Here is a 16,975-nt window from a genome sequence, read left to right as displayed (position 1 = left end):
ATGAAACTGGAGCCCATTATACAGAGCGAAGTAAGCCAGAAAGATAAAGACCATTACAGTATACTAACACATATATATGGACTTTAGAAAGATGGTAACGATAACCCTATATGCAAAACAGAAAAAGAGACTCAGATGTATGGAACAGACTTGTGGACTCTGGGAGAAGGAGAGGGTGGGATGTTTCAGGAGAACAGCATTGAAACATGTATATTATCTAGGGTGAAACGGATAACCAGCTCAGGTTGGGTACATGAGACAAGTGCTCGGGCCTGGTGCACTGGGAAGACCCAGAGGGATCGGGTGGAGAGGGAGGTGGGAGGGGGGACTGGGATGGGGAATACATGTAAATCCAGGGCTAATTCATATCAATGTATAACAAAAACTACTGTAATGATGTAAAGTAATTAGCCTCCAACTAATAAAAATTAAAAAAAAAAAAAAAAAAAAGAATTTGCCTGCCCACTGTTTATAATAGCCAGGACATGGAAGCAACCCAGATGCCCATCAGCAGACGAATGGATGAGGAAGCTGTGGTACATATACACCATGGAATATTACTCAGCCATTAAAAAGAATTCATTTGAATCAGTTCTAATGAGATGGATGAAACTGGAGCCCATTATACAGAGCGAAGTAAGCCAGAAAGATAAAAACCATTACAGTATACTAACACATATATATGGACTTTAGAAAGATGGTAATGATAACCCTATATGCAAAACAGAAAAAGAGACTCAGATGTATAGAACAGACTTGTGGACTCTGGGAGAAGGCGAGGGTGGGATGTTTCAAGAGAACAGCATTGAAACATGTATATTATCTAGGGTGAAACAGATCACCAGCCCAGGTTGGGTACATGAGACAAGTGCTCAGGCCTGGTGCACTGGGAAGACCCAGAGGGATCGGGTGGAGAGGGAGGTGGGAGGGGGGACTGGGATGGGGAATACATGTAAATCCATGGCTAATTCATTTCAATGTATGACAAAAACTACTGTAATGATGTAAAGTAATTAGCCTCCAACTAATAAAAATAAATGGAAAAAAAAAAAAAAGAATCTGCCTGCCAATGCAGGAGATGCAGGTTTGATCCCTGGTCAGGGAAAATCCTGTGGAGTAGAGAATGGCAACCCATTCCAGTATTCTCTGCCTGGAAAATCTGATGGACAGAGGAGCCTTACAGGCTACAGTCCATGGGGTTGCAAAGAGTCGGACAAGACTTAGCTACTAAACGACAACAACCATAGCTTCCATCAGTTCTCACTTGCTATTAAAACCAGTGTCTCTTTTTCCTGCTGTCTCCTGAGTTATCACATTATCCCACATGGCTGGCCGCTCCTGCAGCATTTCCAGGGGGAAGGCTCCCCTTGACGGGGTCCCTGAGGGAGGAGGGAGCCAGCCCAGCCACAGGCATGCAGAACATCCTCGGGCCTTCCCTTCCAGCTGGCTCGAGACTGGGAAACACTCTGTGTCCACTTCCTTCTTTGGCTGCTGCTGTTCAAATGCCCCAAGATGCAGCTGATACCAGGCCAGCGGAGTGCACGGCTCGTCTGAGGTATGTCATGCGTGGGTAGATGGCTTACAAATGGTATCTGGCCAAGCTGTGGGTATTTCAGAGTATCCAAAATGCACGCCTTGACCTCAGTCTGCATTACTTTAAAGGCTGAATGTCTGAGATGGCAGGTGCTAATACCCTTTCCCCCTGCCAGGCGGGAGCAATAGGAATCCCCATTTATGTGGGGGATGTGCTGGGAGGTAGTCTTTTATATCAATGGATGGGAGCTCCAAAAACGGTCAAGTTCTATCCAGAGGCCTCCAAGCTCTGAAAAGAACACATACCCTTCAGTAAATTTAAGAGCATCCTGAAAATGTTGAGTGCTCTGGCTTCCTTTATCCATTGCACACCAGAGTCCTGATGTGTAAAAGGCTCTCATCTCTGGGGGGTGGGGGGTTGGAGAGAGGAATAAGGTGGGGAACATCCTACGAATGAGTCTGAAAGATCACCTTTGCTAACACAGGACCCACATTTCTGCATGGCCTTCACTGGAGGGGAAGAGAACCTGTTCCTCTTACACACCATGTGCTAGTCTGTCACTGCTGCTGCTAAGTCATGGCAGTCGTGACTGACTCTGTGCGACCCCGTAGCCGGCAGCCCACCAGGCTACACCACAGTCCCCACCATTTCTTACTGCCTCCCTCATGCTAAGATATTTTCTTTCTTTTTTCTTTGGCTGTGCCCTGCAGCATGGGGGATCTTAGTTCCCTGACAAGGGATCAAACTCTTACCTGTTGCATTGTACAGAGTCTTAACCACTGGACCGCCAGGAAAGTCCCCTAAGATATTTTCTTATACTTAACCTTCTTCAGGCACCTGTAGCCATCCTCTAAGAACTCCTTTCTAATGATAATAACAGGACATCAGGGTGAATCACATGATTGTAGAGCTGAGGGGAGCTTGGACACCATCTCATGAACCTCCCCCGGTGTGCATATGTAGGACTCCAGCCCGGGAAGGCTTCCAGTTCTCAGGGAAAGAACCAGCAGGTAGGTGTGTGTCTCCCACATTCTTGCCCTCATCAGTCTGTCACCCCTAGGCCATTGCTGCCCGAAGGCAGTTTCAGAACCCCCAAGACCATACCTCTGACCATTCTCCTGTGATCCAGACATACTCGCAGGGCTGCAGACTACAGCTCTCACGGTCCACAGGCCGTGTGCTCGTGTCGCAGTGCATGCCGTGAACCTCACCACCTTTGTCCTCATCCACACATACCACCTTCCGGTACCTGGAGCCTTCACCACAAGTCTTGGTGCACTGTTACAGATAAACAAAACAGGTGGTGATGTGGAAGAATAACAGATGATTTCTCATGTCTTGTTACTGTGATAATTTATTTTCCTTTTTATATACTCTTTAAGACTGGGAGATCTCTGAGTGTAGGTATCATCGGAGAACTCATTATTTTACCCTCATAACTTAACAACGTAACTGAGAAGAACACTGCATATTGGACTGCATACTGGATCTAATCCTTTGGCTCTAACTCTTGTGCTCTGTTGCCTGTACTTAGCCATGCTGCCTCTGCACCTTTTATAAGAGAATGTTGCCTGTAATGCATGTTACAGCCCATTCTCAAGGCTCTGACCTTTAAAGTATTCATATAAGAATAAAAAGTTGCCAAAAAGAAAATAACAATGGTCCTATTGGAGGTTTACGGGAATGTTATGACCAGACCTACTTGGACAGCTCTGAGAACAAAGAATTCTGGTATCAAGAAGTCTGCAACAACTAGCCATGTGAGTCTAGCTCTGATTAAGACGGTTCTTTGGGACACTAGTCCACCATCTTCTTGGTCCACTGGCTTTCTGAATAAAGTCAGAAAAGTGCTATTCCTTGCCCCAATACCTCATCCCTCGATTTACTGTGGCAAGCAGCATGAGCTTGAACTTGGTAACAACAATACTGTTTCTGCCACAGTGATCAGCATTCAATAAGTGACTGTCAGGATAAAGCAACGAAAGTGTGAACGAATGAAAACTGGATTTGGAAAGAACCTTACTTCACTCACTCAAACACTAAATCTCTTTAAAACATGTGGCCTCCAGTTGCTGGTGCTGAAATACCTCTAGAGTCAGGGAAGTTATTTCCTGTTCAGGTGGTCCATTTCATCTTATAACACAGAACCAAGCCTATCTCTTTGCTGACTCCAACCTCTTGTCCTAGTGGCTAATTCCAAGGGAGCATAAAGGACAAGTTTTGTTTCCTACAAATAACCACCCTCAGGCACCTGAGGATAGCTTTTCTGTGGCACCTATAGCCTTTTCTTCTCCAGACTGAACTGGTGTCATCCCTGGATCATTTGGCTAGTATCCACCAAGTTCCTAAGAAGTGTCTGGCCCTGTGATGGGTCTGGATGAATGGTAATGGACACAAAGAGCACAGAGATGAGCTGTATTTTAGTAGCAAAGACAGACATTAAAGAGGGACAGCTAGGGATCAAGATTGAGCCACTACCATAATTTCCATTTTTCAGATGAGTAAGCTAGGATTTAGCCACCTAAAGATCCCAGGCTATCCATCTCTTTGTGAGGTAAACAGGATAGATGGTTTTTATTCCCATAAACCATGTGGAGAACACAGAGAAAGTGGTATGTTTCAACCTAGAATGATCTTTGTGCTGACCACAAATTACTTATCTCATTTTACTTTGACCAAGAGCAAACCCCACTGTAAAAGTTTTACCTTAGTTATCTGTGCTGTTAAAGGTCTTCCAAAGCCTGTCCTATCTAAAGCATCGGTGTCACTCAACATTTCAAAACTCTAGATTACACAGGAAAGGCACTGTAACCAACCTGTGTCAAGGACAGCTTAGGTTTCCTTTAACCAGGGATTATAAACTCTGTTGTCTTGGGGCCTTATCCGACTACTTTGAACTGTCATTGCTGCTCACATAATATATTTTAAACTTTCTCCTGTTAGTCTAGAGAGTGTCACAGATCCCATTTCTCTTTTGTCTCTAACAAGTCTCCTTTGCTTTTATGACCTGCCTTATCCCAAAGGCATTTGAGTTTGCATTTTTTTTTTCATTTATTTTTATTAGTTGGACTGATTCATGTCAATGTATGGCAAAACCCACTACAATATTGTAAAGTACTTAGCCTCCAAAGGCATTTGAGTGTGGAATTCAGCTTGACCCAGAGATGTCTTACCTCATATACCTCTTGCCTTTTTTTTCTTTTTCTTTCTTTCCTCATTTCTTCCTTCTTTTCTCCCTTCTTTCTTTTTTTTTTTTTGGTTAGGAAAATAGACATAATCCATTCACCATTTTAACCATTTGAAAGTGTACAATTCAGTGACATATAATCACTAGCCATGCTGTGAAATCACATCACCCCAAAAGGGAACCCTACACCCTTTAAGCAATCACTCCTCCTTCCCTCTTTCTCTCAGACTGTGACAACTACCAATCTACTTTTTGTCTTCGTGGATTTGCCTGTTCTGGGTATTTCATAGAAGGGGAATCATCCAATATGTGGCCTGTTGTGTCTGGCTTCTTTCATTTAATAGAATGCTTTCAACGTCTTGCCATGTTAAGCACGGATCAGTATTTCATTCCTTTTTATGGCTGAATAGTCCATTGTATGGATATACCACATTTTTATTTATTCAAATGTTAATGGACATTTGGTTGTCTTGTCTTTTGGTTATTATGAAGAGTGCTGCTATTAACATTTGTATGCAAATTTGAACACCTGACTTCAATTCCTTTGGGTGTATCCTTAGGAGTTAGAAATGCTGGGTCATCTGGTATATCCATGTCTTTTGGGAGCTGCTTTGTTCTTTCAAAAAGTAGAGGCGGTATGTATGTGGCTGTGTCTTGATAGCTCCTTATCAAATATTTGCAAATTTAATTCAAAATTTCTGTTGCTTCGAATTCAACATCGAGAGCATGGAATCATTCGTAATTTTTCTGGGGCAAAAATCTGAATAGAAAACAGTGTGAGATGAGCACAGAGGAGCATCCTTTCCTACCAGTGCAGGAGACTTGCTGTGCCTGATGCCTAGCCTGGCTCTGACTCAGCAGTTCTTGGGATTTCTCTTCTCCTGAAGGATACTGAGAACCATTGTGAAGTAAAAATGTTTCAGTTGCTTCATGAAAAAAAGCTAAATGAGCCATTGAATGTCACAAAACAAAACTGGCTAATCTGTGATGTGTAGATCTGTGCAGAAGACATACTTAACTCCCCACAGAAAAGGTAATTCCTGAGAAATCAGGACTTAGATAGTGCAGAGAAGAACATATTACTGAGCAGTCAACCTGGACTAAACCTTCCAGTGTCCTCTTTTATTTTCACTAATCCATAGGACTTTAAGCTGTATCAATAAGTAACAGTTTAGGGCAGAAAAGCAAGGATTACTTTTCTGCTTGTTAGATATTTCTCCCTTGGTCTTAAGTAATGCTTAACTACCATAAAAACTACTTCACCAATGGTGGCAAAGGGCATTGGGAAACCTTATTTTGAATATAACTTTTAGAACAACTAAAGTAAGTAAATAAGTTACTTGCCCAGTGGTTTGGAATGAGTCAACAGTGGTGCTGCAAATCACTTAGCATGGCCATTCTCCTGGGGTTTTAAATCCTAACCAGAGCATAGGGGCTGGGTAATCAGAAAGCAATCCAGCCCATATTATAGGGTTTTATTAGCTTTAGGCAATATCACCCATTCTACCCATGTAAGATTCATGATTCTTTCCTCTGTCCTGGAATATGACCTAGAATGTTCTGGAAAACAGATGGCAAAGCTCAACTAAGCTTATTTTAACTTTCAGAAGATTTTTCTCCAATTTCTTTATAGCTTTTAGGAAAATCTATACAAAGTGTATAAGACACACTACCAGCCTCTCTGAAATTCAGCATACCTGTGATTCAGAAAGCAACTACCACAGCCCTAGGTTAACTTAGGTAGTTTGCCCCTTGTCCCATGGGCTACATGTGCCTATAAATGTGTTCACAGGGGGGAAATAACGTTTTAAATTTGAGGGTGAGGAAGATCTAAAATAAACTTTTACGGCACTATTTTATTTAGCTAGTTTGGCTGACCACAAGGTGATGTCTACAAAGGATCATTTAATGCAATGAGTAGAAATTGTCTTTCCTAAAAGATTGGAATCGAGTTGCTTTACTTTTTTTTTGCTTAGGTGCTCTAACCATAGAGGAAAGAAAATCATTCTTCATATTCACCTGCTCAACCTGTATGGTTGCTGATTTTCTCCATGGATGAAAGAATGTGTTGTGTTCTTACTAGGGTCAGGTTATCACTGTTGAATAGTGTGTGGGAAAGCAAGCAAAAGAACAAATGAAGAACTTGACAGCATAGTGTTCTGGTTGTGCTAAACAGAGACTTTGGCTAAAATGAACAGAAAGTAAAAATCAATTTATCCAAACACTGCTTTACATACAAAAAAGAAAAAAGAAAAAGCAACCTTCAAATTACAACAGGTTCATTTTAAAAGTGGAGTTTGGGTATCTTTGTCCTAAAATATTCCATGTGCCAGGGTAAAAGGCAGAAATAACTGTGTGGATACATTTTGTAACTTTAAAGTCATTCACTCATTCAACCAATACAAATACACCTCAGAGACATAGTGGGTTTGGTTCCAGATCATCACAATAAAGGGAATATCACAATAAAGTGAGTCACAAGGGTTTCCTAGTTTTCCAAGGCACACAAAAAAAATTATATTTGCACTATAATCTACTATGTCATAGCACTATATCTAAAAATGTACATAATTTTAAAACTCTCTATTGATTAAAAACAAACAAACAAACACAGCTGCCCATCACCTCAGCCTTCAGTGGGTCCCAGGAGGAACATCAAAAGTCACTGATCACAGGTCCACAAACACGCTGGGCTCTGTCCTCCCTCTCTCTTCTATTAGAATCACTTCCTCTTGGCACTTTACCCCTGACCACCCTAGAGAAGGTAGGGCTAGCCTATCGTTCTCTATTTCAGCACCTTGTCCGTATTGTTTTTTGTTTTTTCCATCACAGCACTTTTCATAATTGGCCGTTTCATAGAATGTGTCTGTTTGCTTGTCTTCTGTCTGTCTCTTTCACTAGATAATCAATCCCCACCATAGCAATTTCACATTTTCTATTGTAACTGTAACATCTAATGCCTGGCACTATGCACGTACTCAATAAAGATTTGTTGATTACATGAATGAAGGAATGAGTAATAGTGAGTGGCCCTTGTTCACACATCAAAACCTGATCACTCCCTACTGTAAACTTCATAAAATCTTTGTAACTAACTGGCCAAGGGCCTGCAGCTGATGACTAGTTTTCCTGCTGTAAGTGATGAACTTGGGAATCACTTTACAGCTGGCATCAATAAAAGTCTTAGAGCCCAAACGCGCGTTAGAGTGGTCCAAGCCCTTGGCACTGGGTCAAGCAGCCACGGGGCGGGCGGCTCTGCAAAGGCCAGGCGGGTCTGAGCGCGGCTTGCCCATGGCAGTGTGACAGGAGAGTGAAACATCTGTCCTTTCAGGAAAAACCCAGCTTGTCTGACTGTTCTAAAAGCCATTTTACAAGGCTGTGATCTTAGAGTTGAAGCCAATTACCAGGTCTTGTTTTATAAAGTCTTTTCTTCTTCCTTCCTTCCTTCCTTTCTCTCTCTCTCTCCCTCCCTTCCTCTTCCCTTCCCTTCCTTCCTTCTTTTCTTCCTTCCCTTCCTTCCTTTCTTTCCTCTACCTATTATTCTCTCACTACATTCACTCATGGAGTCACTCATTCATCAAGTGTTTTCAATGCCGCAGCCACTGTGCTAAAAGCTGGGGAAAACTGGTGAACAAGCTTTATGACTTCAAACAGCTGATAATATCAACAGCAAAGACAGGCAAAAACGATTCAGAGCACTAAATGTTGAAGCAGAGTATTTTCAGGGTGCAATGAGAGTGGACAGGAGGGCTGCCTGACTCAGTCATTCGAGGGGAGGTATGACCAGCAAGTGCTTCTGAAAAGATACGACATCTTATCTGAGACCTGAAGGATGTGCAAAGGTCACTGAAAAAGGACCCCAACAAGGAAAGGAGGAGGGCAGTCTTACTGTGATACAGAGGTACTAGGGAGGAAGGAGAGTATTCTGGGTAAAGATAAGAAAAGGTAAAAAAAAGAACACTTGTTAAGTCCTGGGAGATTTACTCCTTAAAGCTAAGAGATGTATAACCCACATACTCACAATTCATATTTGATCAAAAGCCCTATAAGTAAGCTATAAGTAAATTCATTAGCCTACTTATAGGGCTTTTGATAATCTATAAATTTATAGATAATAATACTCTAAGTTTCTTAGGATAGTAATTTTCAAAAGAATTAAAAAGTCAATTTTTTTAACTTAGCCTCAAGAGCATAATAATTCAAAAGTGAGTAAAACTGAGCAGTGAAGAGCTAAATAACTAGCCCAAAGTTGGCAGGTGATCTTAAAAGCCCAACATTGTGATACACAGTCTTTGCTGAAGCGCTGGTCATCATCTGAACTCTCCATCAAGAGTTCACTGTACCAAAGAGAAGTAACATTTGTGGAAGGCCTAAAATATGCTAGGCACTGCACTGAATCCCTCACTTAACCTCATTTAAACTATGACCCTGATTCAGCAGTCTGATATATAATACCCATTTTGCAGATGAACTAAATGGAGCTCACAGATTTGATGTCAATTTCCCAGAGTCCCAGGTGGTCTTGTTTACAACATGGTTTTCTGAAAGGAGCACTTTTCTCTTCTTCAATTATTTTGTGCTATATCTGAAAGTCCAGGCTCTACCCCTGTGGTACCATGAATAAACATTAACTCCCCTTCCCCAGTATAGTCAACAGGCCTCTCAACACACAAAGGGGACCACTGACATGCCCCATCTTCATCAAGACTTCCCCTCAACCACACACCAGAAGGTGTGATTGTCAACCAACTAGACCAAGAATTTCATTTTAAGAAGAGAGTGGGGTAGTCATCCTCTAGAGAATTCTACTAGTACTTTGATGCCAACTATGAAGAAAGAGGCTGGTCAAGCCAAAAATAAAATAAAAGACTTCACCTTGGACACATGTCAACACGGGAGGAGGTAGAATATAACCATTCAGAGCATGTATTCCTGAGGTCAGGCTTCTGGGCTTCAAATCCCAGTCTTATTATTTAGTAACTACATGAACTTGGATGAATTAACTTAGCTAAGCCTCAAGCTTCCTCATCTTTAAGTGAGGATAAAAATTTAATTACAACACCAGAGAGTTATGGAAAAGGTTAAATGAGGTCCCCCATATAAAAATACTCAATAGAGTGCTTGGTCCATACCTTAACGAACAATGAGATGTATTACTTCTATTACTATCTGTATTAGGGCCGCTGTAGCAGGTAATCATAGAGGCTGCCCCTCACACTGTAGCCTACGGGAATGGCACCTTTGGGCTCGTACAGTGTACAGCCTGTGTGACTGTATGCAACATTCCTGATATCATGCTATTGTGCACAGGTGGAACTCGTGCTTCTCAAGGTGGACACCTGGATTATTTTCTCATGAAGAGGAAGGTGCCATTTGCTATATGCCTGGCATGAAACACATCTTGCCAACAAACAGTGGGTTTTTAATAGTGTCGAAGAGGAGAGCAAAATGAAAAAATGCACATGTAGAAAGTAAACAACAGCTCTGAGTTAGCTGTCAAGAACAGCTAAGAAGAAGAGAACTTCCCATAATAGGATGGGATGGGGGTGGCAAGTGTCCAGCATCTGATTCACTGGGATCTAAGGCTGTGCCCTGACATCTCACTGACATCAGGTCAAGGTGTCAGTTGATGAGGAGCGGGAAGTTAAGGCGTGTTTGCACAAAGCACATATGAGGTAAAATGGAAGTGGAGTGAGTGGGTGCAGAGGAGGAGAGAACCGGAATGAAGATACAGGTTGATCGAGGGGTGCATGAAGGGGGTGGACTATCAAGTGACCACCCAGTTGACTGTTTAACAAGGACACTTTAGACCATGGAAGTAGGGGCAATTAACAATTAACACCAGGGCTGCCCCAGGTAAACAGGATTCCTGGCATGGTTTATGAAGGTGGTTGCCCAATTGCTCACAGCATTCCCTTGAAGCCCTGTGACCAAGGGGATGTTTGGAAAGGACCACCAGCATGCCATGCTAATGAGGAACTATGACTTTTGATAGAGCTTCTACCTCCACCATCTAGCAGCCCTGAGTCTCACTCTGGCCAACTTAGTGTCATGTTAGGACCTCCAACCCGCCTCACCAACCAGGTCCACTAGTTTCCAGCTCTTTACTTTGGGTTCAGGATGATGGGAAAGTATGTTGGCAGAAGGGTAACTATCAGAGTCTGCTTTTCTCATTGCTTCCATCTGACCAACTTCTAAATTTAGCCACAGGCCAGGCTTTCTTCGCAGGTCTTCTGTTCTTACATGGCACTTGAAAGCAATATTTGAGGAAGGATTTAGAAAGATCGATCTGCATGGCACATGCAAAGATATAAATTTCTAGGCACGTTTTGGATGATCAGAGAAGAGGATCTCCTCAGTGCGTATCTGGCAAGATTTCTAGTCTGTGGGAGTCAGAAAGAAGTGTCAATGGAGCATGCATTTCCCCAACTGACTCCAGTGTTTTCAAAAGTTGGCTAAAGCGTCAGCTGTCAGCTTAGATTCATTTCTGAACACTCTTACTCTGCTCCTTGGAGCAGTCACACAGGGTTGAGTTTGGCAGGACATGAAGACAGAGAGGGAGAGAGCAGGCGGTGGTAGGTCTGAAGCAAGAATTAGGAGAATTGAGTGGTGACTCACAGGCAGAGACGAAGAAATCTTTTCTCCCTTCTGTATCTCCCCCTGTCAATCCCCAAGCCACTCGATTATTTATAATTTTCTCAGAGGGACTTTGCATAGTTACCATTATTACCATTTTACAGATGGCAAACTCACAGCTCAGAAAATTAGGCATCCTTGTCCTAAGTCAAGCATCTGAAGTGTGGCAGGGCCAGGATATGAACCAAGTCTGACGAATTCTGCAGCCTCTGGGGTTCCCAGCAACTTGTGTGGCTCAAGTACAATTAATTTGAAATATAACTGCTCTAGCCATTCCTCTCTTCCACTGTCTGGTAGAAGTTAAAAAAAAGAAAGAAAATAAGTCAAAAAACCCTAGAGTTTCCTTTGAAAAGGAAAATGAGAAATTTTTTTTTTTTTTTTTAAGTAGAGAGAGAGGGTGAGACTCCTAAAGAAAAGAGATGGCTGAAAACAATGGAAGTAATCAATCAGGAAGGTGAGAGAGGGAAGAACAGAGCTGGAAGGCTGAATCCCCATAAGGATGAAGAATGCAGTTATAGGAAAACAAATCCCATTTAAAATGGAATAAAAAAGAATAAAACACCTAGGAATAAATTTAACCAAGGAGGTGAAAGAGCTGTACATTGAAAACTACAAGACATTGATAAAAGACACTGAAGAAGGCAGAAATACATGGAAAGATTCTGTGCTTATAGGCTAGAGCAATTAATATGGTTAAAAGGTTCATAATATCCAAAGCACTGCATGCAAAAGAATAAAACTGGACCTCAATCTTACACCATAACAAAAATAAACATGTGATGAATATAAAGCACTCACCAGAGTGCCAGGCACTGTCTCTCCTGTCCTGAAAAACTGTTCCTGGTGGGAAATTCCTGTCTCAATCTTCCTGTCTCTGAACATTTTACACCTTGTACTTTCTGTTTCATTCCAATGTCAGTAGATAAAGTATTGCTTTTTAAAATATTTTTTCCTCCCTTTTTCTACAACTGAATCTTCTCCACTGGAAACAGAGGATCCTCCCTATAAAAGTCCTATCCTGGCGAGAGCCAGGCCATTCCTCAGGGACACTTAGTGTTTTCTTTAACTAGACATTAACTTGGAGAAAAACAAATTGGTCTATTTCTGCATCAACGGAGCAGTTCTTCAGAGGCACTCGGTTTTTTAAATGTTGAAAATCCTTCACTAATTAATCCGGGTTTCAAATGAAATGCCTGCCTTCCAACTGATGGCCGAAGCCGCGGAAGAAAAAAAAATTCCAGAGGAGATCCTACTTAGGGTCTGTCCAGTGGCGGTTTGAACTCATGCAAACGACCATGTCGGAATACACACATTCAAAAATATTTCTTCCATCTCCCCCTCCTTCTGGGAAAGTTATCTTCATGCATTTGGCCCACGGCCTGTTCAACTTTTTCTGGAGGCAGCCAGATTTGCAACATCAAGAACACGAGCGTCGGAACGGCAGAAAAAGGAGGAGTTCTCCCACCCTGGCTGGAAGGAACTCCTGGCCCTCTGACAGTGACCTTGCGGGAAACGCCAGCCTGGTCACGGCGCTGGAGGGCTTCACAGGGGAACGGATGTGATGATAGCAAGGGGGCTGAGCGAGCGGCTGGCAGGTGCCCGCTTCCTGGCTCTACTTACTTCTCGCCATTCCTCTGCCCTCCATGCGTAGAGCGGACACGGCGGGGCTTGGCAGGCGCGCTCCGACTCCGGTCGAGTGTAGGGGTTGCATTCGGTCTCTCTGGCTATTTTGTGCGTTCCCATCTGACAGCCCACATTTCTCCGCCGCACGCCTTGGCCACAGGACACGGAGCACTACAAGGACAAGAGGATGTAAGTGGGAGCTTTGGGTCGTTGGTGGGAGGGGGCGATCATCAGGGTAGAGAGGGTCATGGACCTGGGGATGGCATTCCTAATCCAATGAGCTTCACAGCCATCACGGGGTTTTCTAATTTCCAGTGAAAGGGACCCAGGAAATGTCTAAAATCCACAGCCTCACTGCCTATCAAAGCCAGCTGAGTGAGGAAGAGACTCAAGTTTGGGGGTAATTTCTCAAGTTAACAAAACTCTTGGACAATGGAAGAGGCTGGGAGACATCATTAAGAGACATTCAGTACATCCTAGAGTACTGCTGCCATGGGAAATGAAAGTCCCAAGTGATTTCTATCCCAGAAGGTTGGAGGGCCTTGAAAATTGGAGAGACAGTTTCACACAAGAGAATTTCTTGGCAGATAAAAATTATAACTCAAGGAGAGAAAATCACTGAAGATTTTATGACCTTATAAGTAGAATTATTTTCTCCAGTCTCTTCTTCTTGCTCCTATTCCTGGAGATAGGGGAATTTGGATGAATGTACAAAAAATAAAAGCTGACAGAGAAAAACTATTTCCTTGGGTGTTGTGTTTCCAGCCCGTGAAAAATACTGTTAATCAGGCTGAAACATTTTGTTGACCAAGCTGCAAAACACCCTATTAATCTGCAATTAACTTTTCTCTAAATTAATTTTTTAGTGGTTTCCTCGTTTCTGGGTTTCATAATCTCACTCATGGGCAGGCCAAGAATTATTATCTTTATTAAGCTTTTGACAGTGAGAACCTAAAGGCAACATTTGACTGAAAAGAAATGCCTATTTTTTCACTTAGCTATTAAAAATTGTTTCCAAGTTTGTGTGATAGCTGAGCCTCCATTCATTTGTCTGATTGAGAAAACAAGCTTAACATACATTAAAGCCATATTCCTAAGAGGAAGTCTTCATACAGAATAGAATCAAGCTTTTAAATTAGACAAAAATTCCTGTCCAACCATCCTGCAGCGGGATTCATCTTACTTTGAGGCTAATGGGAATTTACTATCAAGAAGCACACCCTAATGAATTCTGGTGCATATTAGTATTATTTCCATTTCAGATTCTAAAAAAACAGGTGATAATATTTAGAAGGCAGCTTGGGAAATCATATCATTTCAGATAAGTCTGCCAGGCAAGGAGCTTAAATGTTCACATCAAAGCTAGCTGAAGAGAAGGAAATATTTTAGAGCAACATGGCTACTATTGTTTGGGTTTAATTGTATTAATTGGATTGAATGAGTTTTTGACCCACAAGAAACCAGACATTTAAAGTCATTGTGCTCTGGGTGGAATGAGAGGGTGCCTGAGCACAAGTGACTGCCTCGTCTACAGAAGATGGCCATTTAATACTTTGGGGAGCTATGTGTATATTTCCCATTGATTCCACATTAAATGAATGAACTATGACATGGGAGAATTAGCACAGGAATGACAGAAATTGTCAACCACGGACAGCAAACAACAACCAAAACACTCTGAGTATTTGAATTTGGGGCCTTAAACATAAAACAGAACAATTCCAGAACAACGTATCCAAGTAGAAACACAAGGAAAAAAATAAGAACAATTAAGTAAACAAGTCTGAGTTTGCATAGAGCTGATATATATATTCAAAATCTCATCATGCTTTAATAAAGTAAAGAAAAAGGAAAATACATTAAAGTTTTCCAGATGTATATTATTCAGGTTCTAAGTAAATGGAATTTATTTTTGATGCCACTGTTTGTTACTAAATTATTACTTATGGCTCAGCAAAGGTAAGGTATTATCAGCCATAAACATCCAATATTTAAGAAATAATTTCTACAATGTTCAGTATTTTTTTCCAAGGGGCAAATAAAGACAGAGGAAGTTTCAATTAAACAATAATGTCATTGTGGCTTTTGATTTTCATATTATCAAAGCTAGCCCTGACTTAACATATTCAAAGGTTTTCACAGGGCTTATATGCACAGCAAGGTATAATAAGCCTTGCCTCTGTCAATACTGAATCCATGGTAATCTTGGTTCAAAATGAAGTGTACTGCATCCAAGTTAGTTCTCTGTGTTGAACTTTTCTTCCTGTGCTGTCTCAGGGGAGGCAACATTTAGCATACAGAGCCAGGCAGACTTGCTTGGTAAATTCTGAGAGATTTGTGCAGAAACCCCATGAATAAAACAGCATCAGAAAGACCTCTGTGTGACCCTGGAAGTGCTGATGGAGGTGGTGTGTGCACATGTGCATGCTTACTTCTTGTTCTATGTAGTCCAATTTTTAGTTACTCTGCAGAAGAAAAAGGTTGAGCAGCGTATTAACATGTGCCGTCCCCCTGCAACTATCATTCCTGCACGGCAGTCTATCTGCACAGGTTTGAAAGCAGATGTTTTTAGTTCCAAACTACTAAGCTAGGAGCTGTGTTTCATCTCTCTGGACTCCCTACTGTGCAATGTTAGTATGCAGAACTCACCGATTTAAAGGGAAGAGTTAATGCTTCTTTCTATAGATAAAAAGAATCTCTATGGAACTTGTGAGGCTTACAGAACTGTAATACACACTTGAAAGCCTGGAAAGAATTTTACATACTTTCTATCAGTATGACTGCTACAACCATGGCCATGACAGGATTCAAAGGAGGGATTAGCTTGAAAAATAACGAACTTCAATAACTAACTAAAGTATGAACTTTAATAAATAACAACCGGTAACAATAATAGCAAACTTAGTGAGCACTTACTAGGCCAGGCTCTATTCTAGGGTTTCTCAACCAAAGAAATCGTTTTTGTTGGGGGCTGTCCTGTGCACTGGAGGAAGTTCAGGGCATCCCTGGACTCTATCCCACCACATGTCAGTTGCATTCCCTCTCCTCTGCCAAACTGAGACAACCAAAACTGTCTCCACACACCTCCAAACATCCCAAGAGTTACAAAATCACTGCCAGTGGAGACTTTAGTTCTATACTAAGCATCTTGCATAAAATATCTTTCATACTTCCCAGTAATCTTTTACATAGATACTCCACACATAAAAAAAGCAAAGAATAATCATCCTAACTCAAGCAAAAAGTAAAACAAAATGTAATTCAAATAAGTTCTATCCTAGGCAATAAACCAAAGCTACTGTGGACTAGGATTTGGCTTCCAGTTTTAAAATATGAGTATTATGCGGCTTTCCGTACTACATCAGCAAGAGTGTGGGTGAAAGGACTGTATTCAAACAATTCAACATCAATGTTTGCAGTTCAAATACAAGTCACAGAGAGCACAAATCACTAAGGCAACTCTAGTTCTCATCGCTGACCATGTGCATAGGGTTTCTAAGATTTCTCAAAGGACACACATTGTACATCTGCCATGTTTCTCCATTAAACACCTCAGAATCAGACACCATGACCAAGCCACTCTCATGGTAATTACAAAAAAATCCCCACCAAAAATGGCTGGTAGGTACATAATGCAATTTGCCGGTTTCCATTTTGGCATGAGCACTGAAGAACTTTAAAAAAAAAGCAAGTGTTTCCCTGACTTCAAGACACAGTACTACATTTTGTATCACTGAGAAAGAAAAAGGAGCAATTAATCATGACCTTCTATTAGATGTAAGGACCATCCTGACCACAGAAATATTCAAGTATGGAAAAGAAACTGATATCTCAGGGTTGAATGAATTCATGACAGATGAATGATGGTAAAGTGTTACTTTCATTCTAATCTGATCATTTTTATTGTTTATTCTTAATCTTCTTTTGTTTAGAAAGGTTTTCTGTAGGAATAGGATACATTAACAATTTTTAATCTGGAAGGCTACTTGCGTCTA

The 16,975-nt window shown here is 41.5% G+C and overlaps 1 protein-coding gene across 1 annotated transcript in view; it reads right to left on the bottom strand.

The window, feature by feature from the left end:
* Positions 1-16,975, bottom strand: part of ADAMTS9 (ADAM metallopeptidase with thrombospondin type 1 motif 9) — a 163,727-nt gene that overhangs the window by 23,879 nt on the left and 122,873 nt on the right. The window contains exons 30-31 of the mRNA XM_020882915.2: positions 12,978-13,151; positions 2,639-2,812 (exon numbers count right to left, since the gene is read on the bottom strand). Of these exons, the coding sequence (XP_020738574.2) occupies positions 2,639-2,812; positions 12,978-13,151 (348 nt within the window). The remainder of the gene's footprint in view (positions 1-2,638; positions 2,813-12,977; positions 13,152-16,975) is intronic.

Source organism: Odocoileus virginianus, chromosome 26 (assembly GCF_023699985.2).
Source record: "Odocoileus virginianus isolate 20LAN1187 ecotype Illinois chromosome 26, Ovbor_1.2, whole genome shotgun sequence".
NCBI classification, from domain to species: domain Eukaryota; kingdom Metazoa; phylum Chordata; class Mammalia; order Artiodactyla; family Cervidae; genus Odocoileus; species Odocoileus virginianus.
This window is presented reverse-complemented; position numbering and strand designations above follow the sequence as displayed.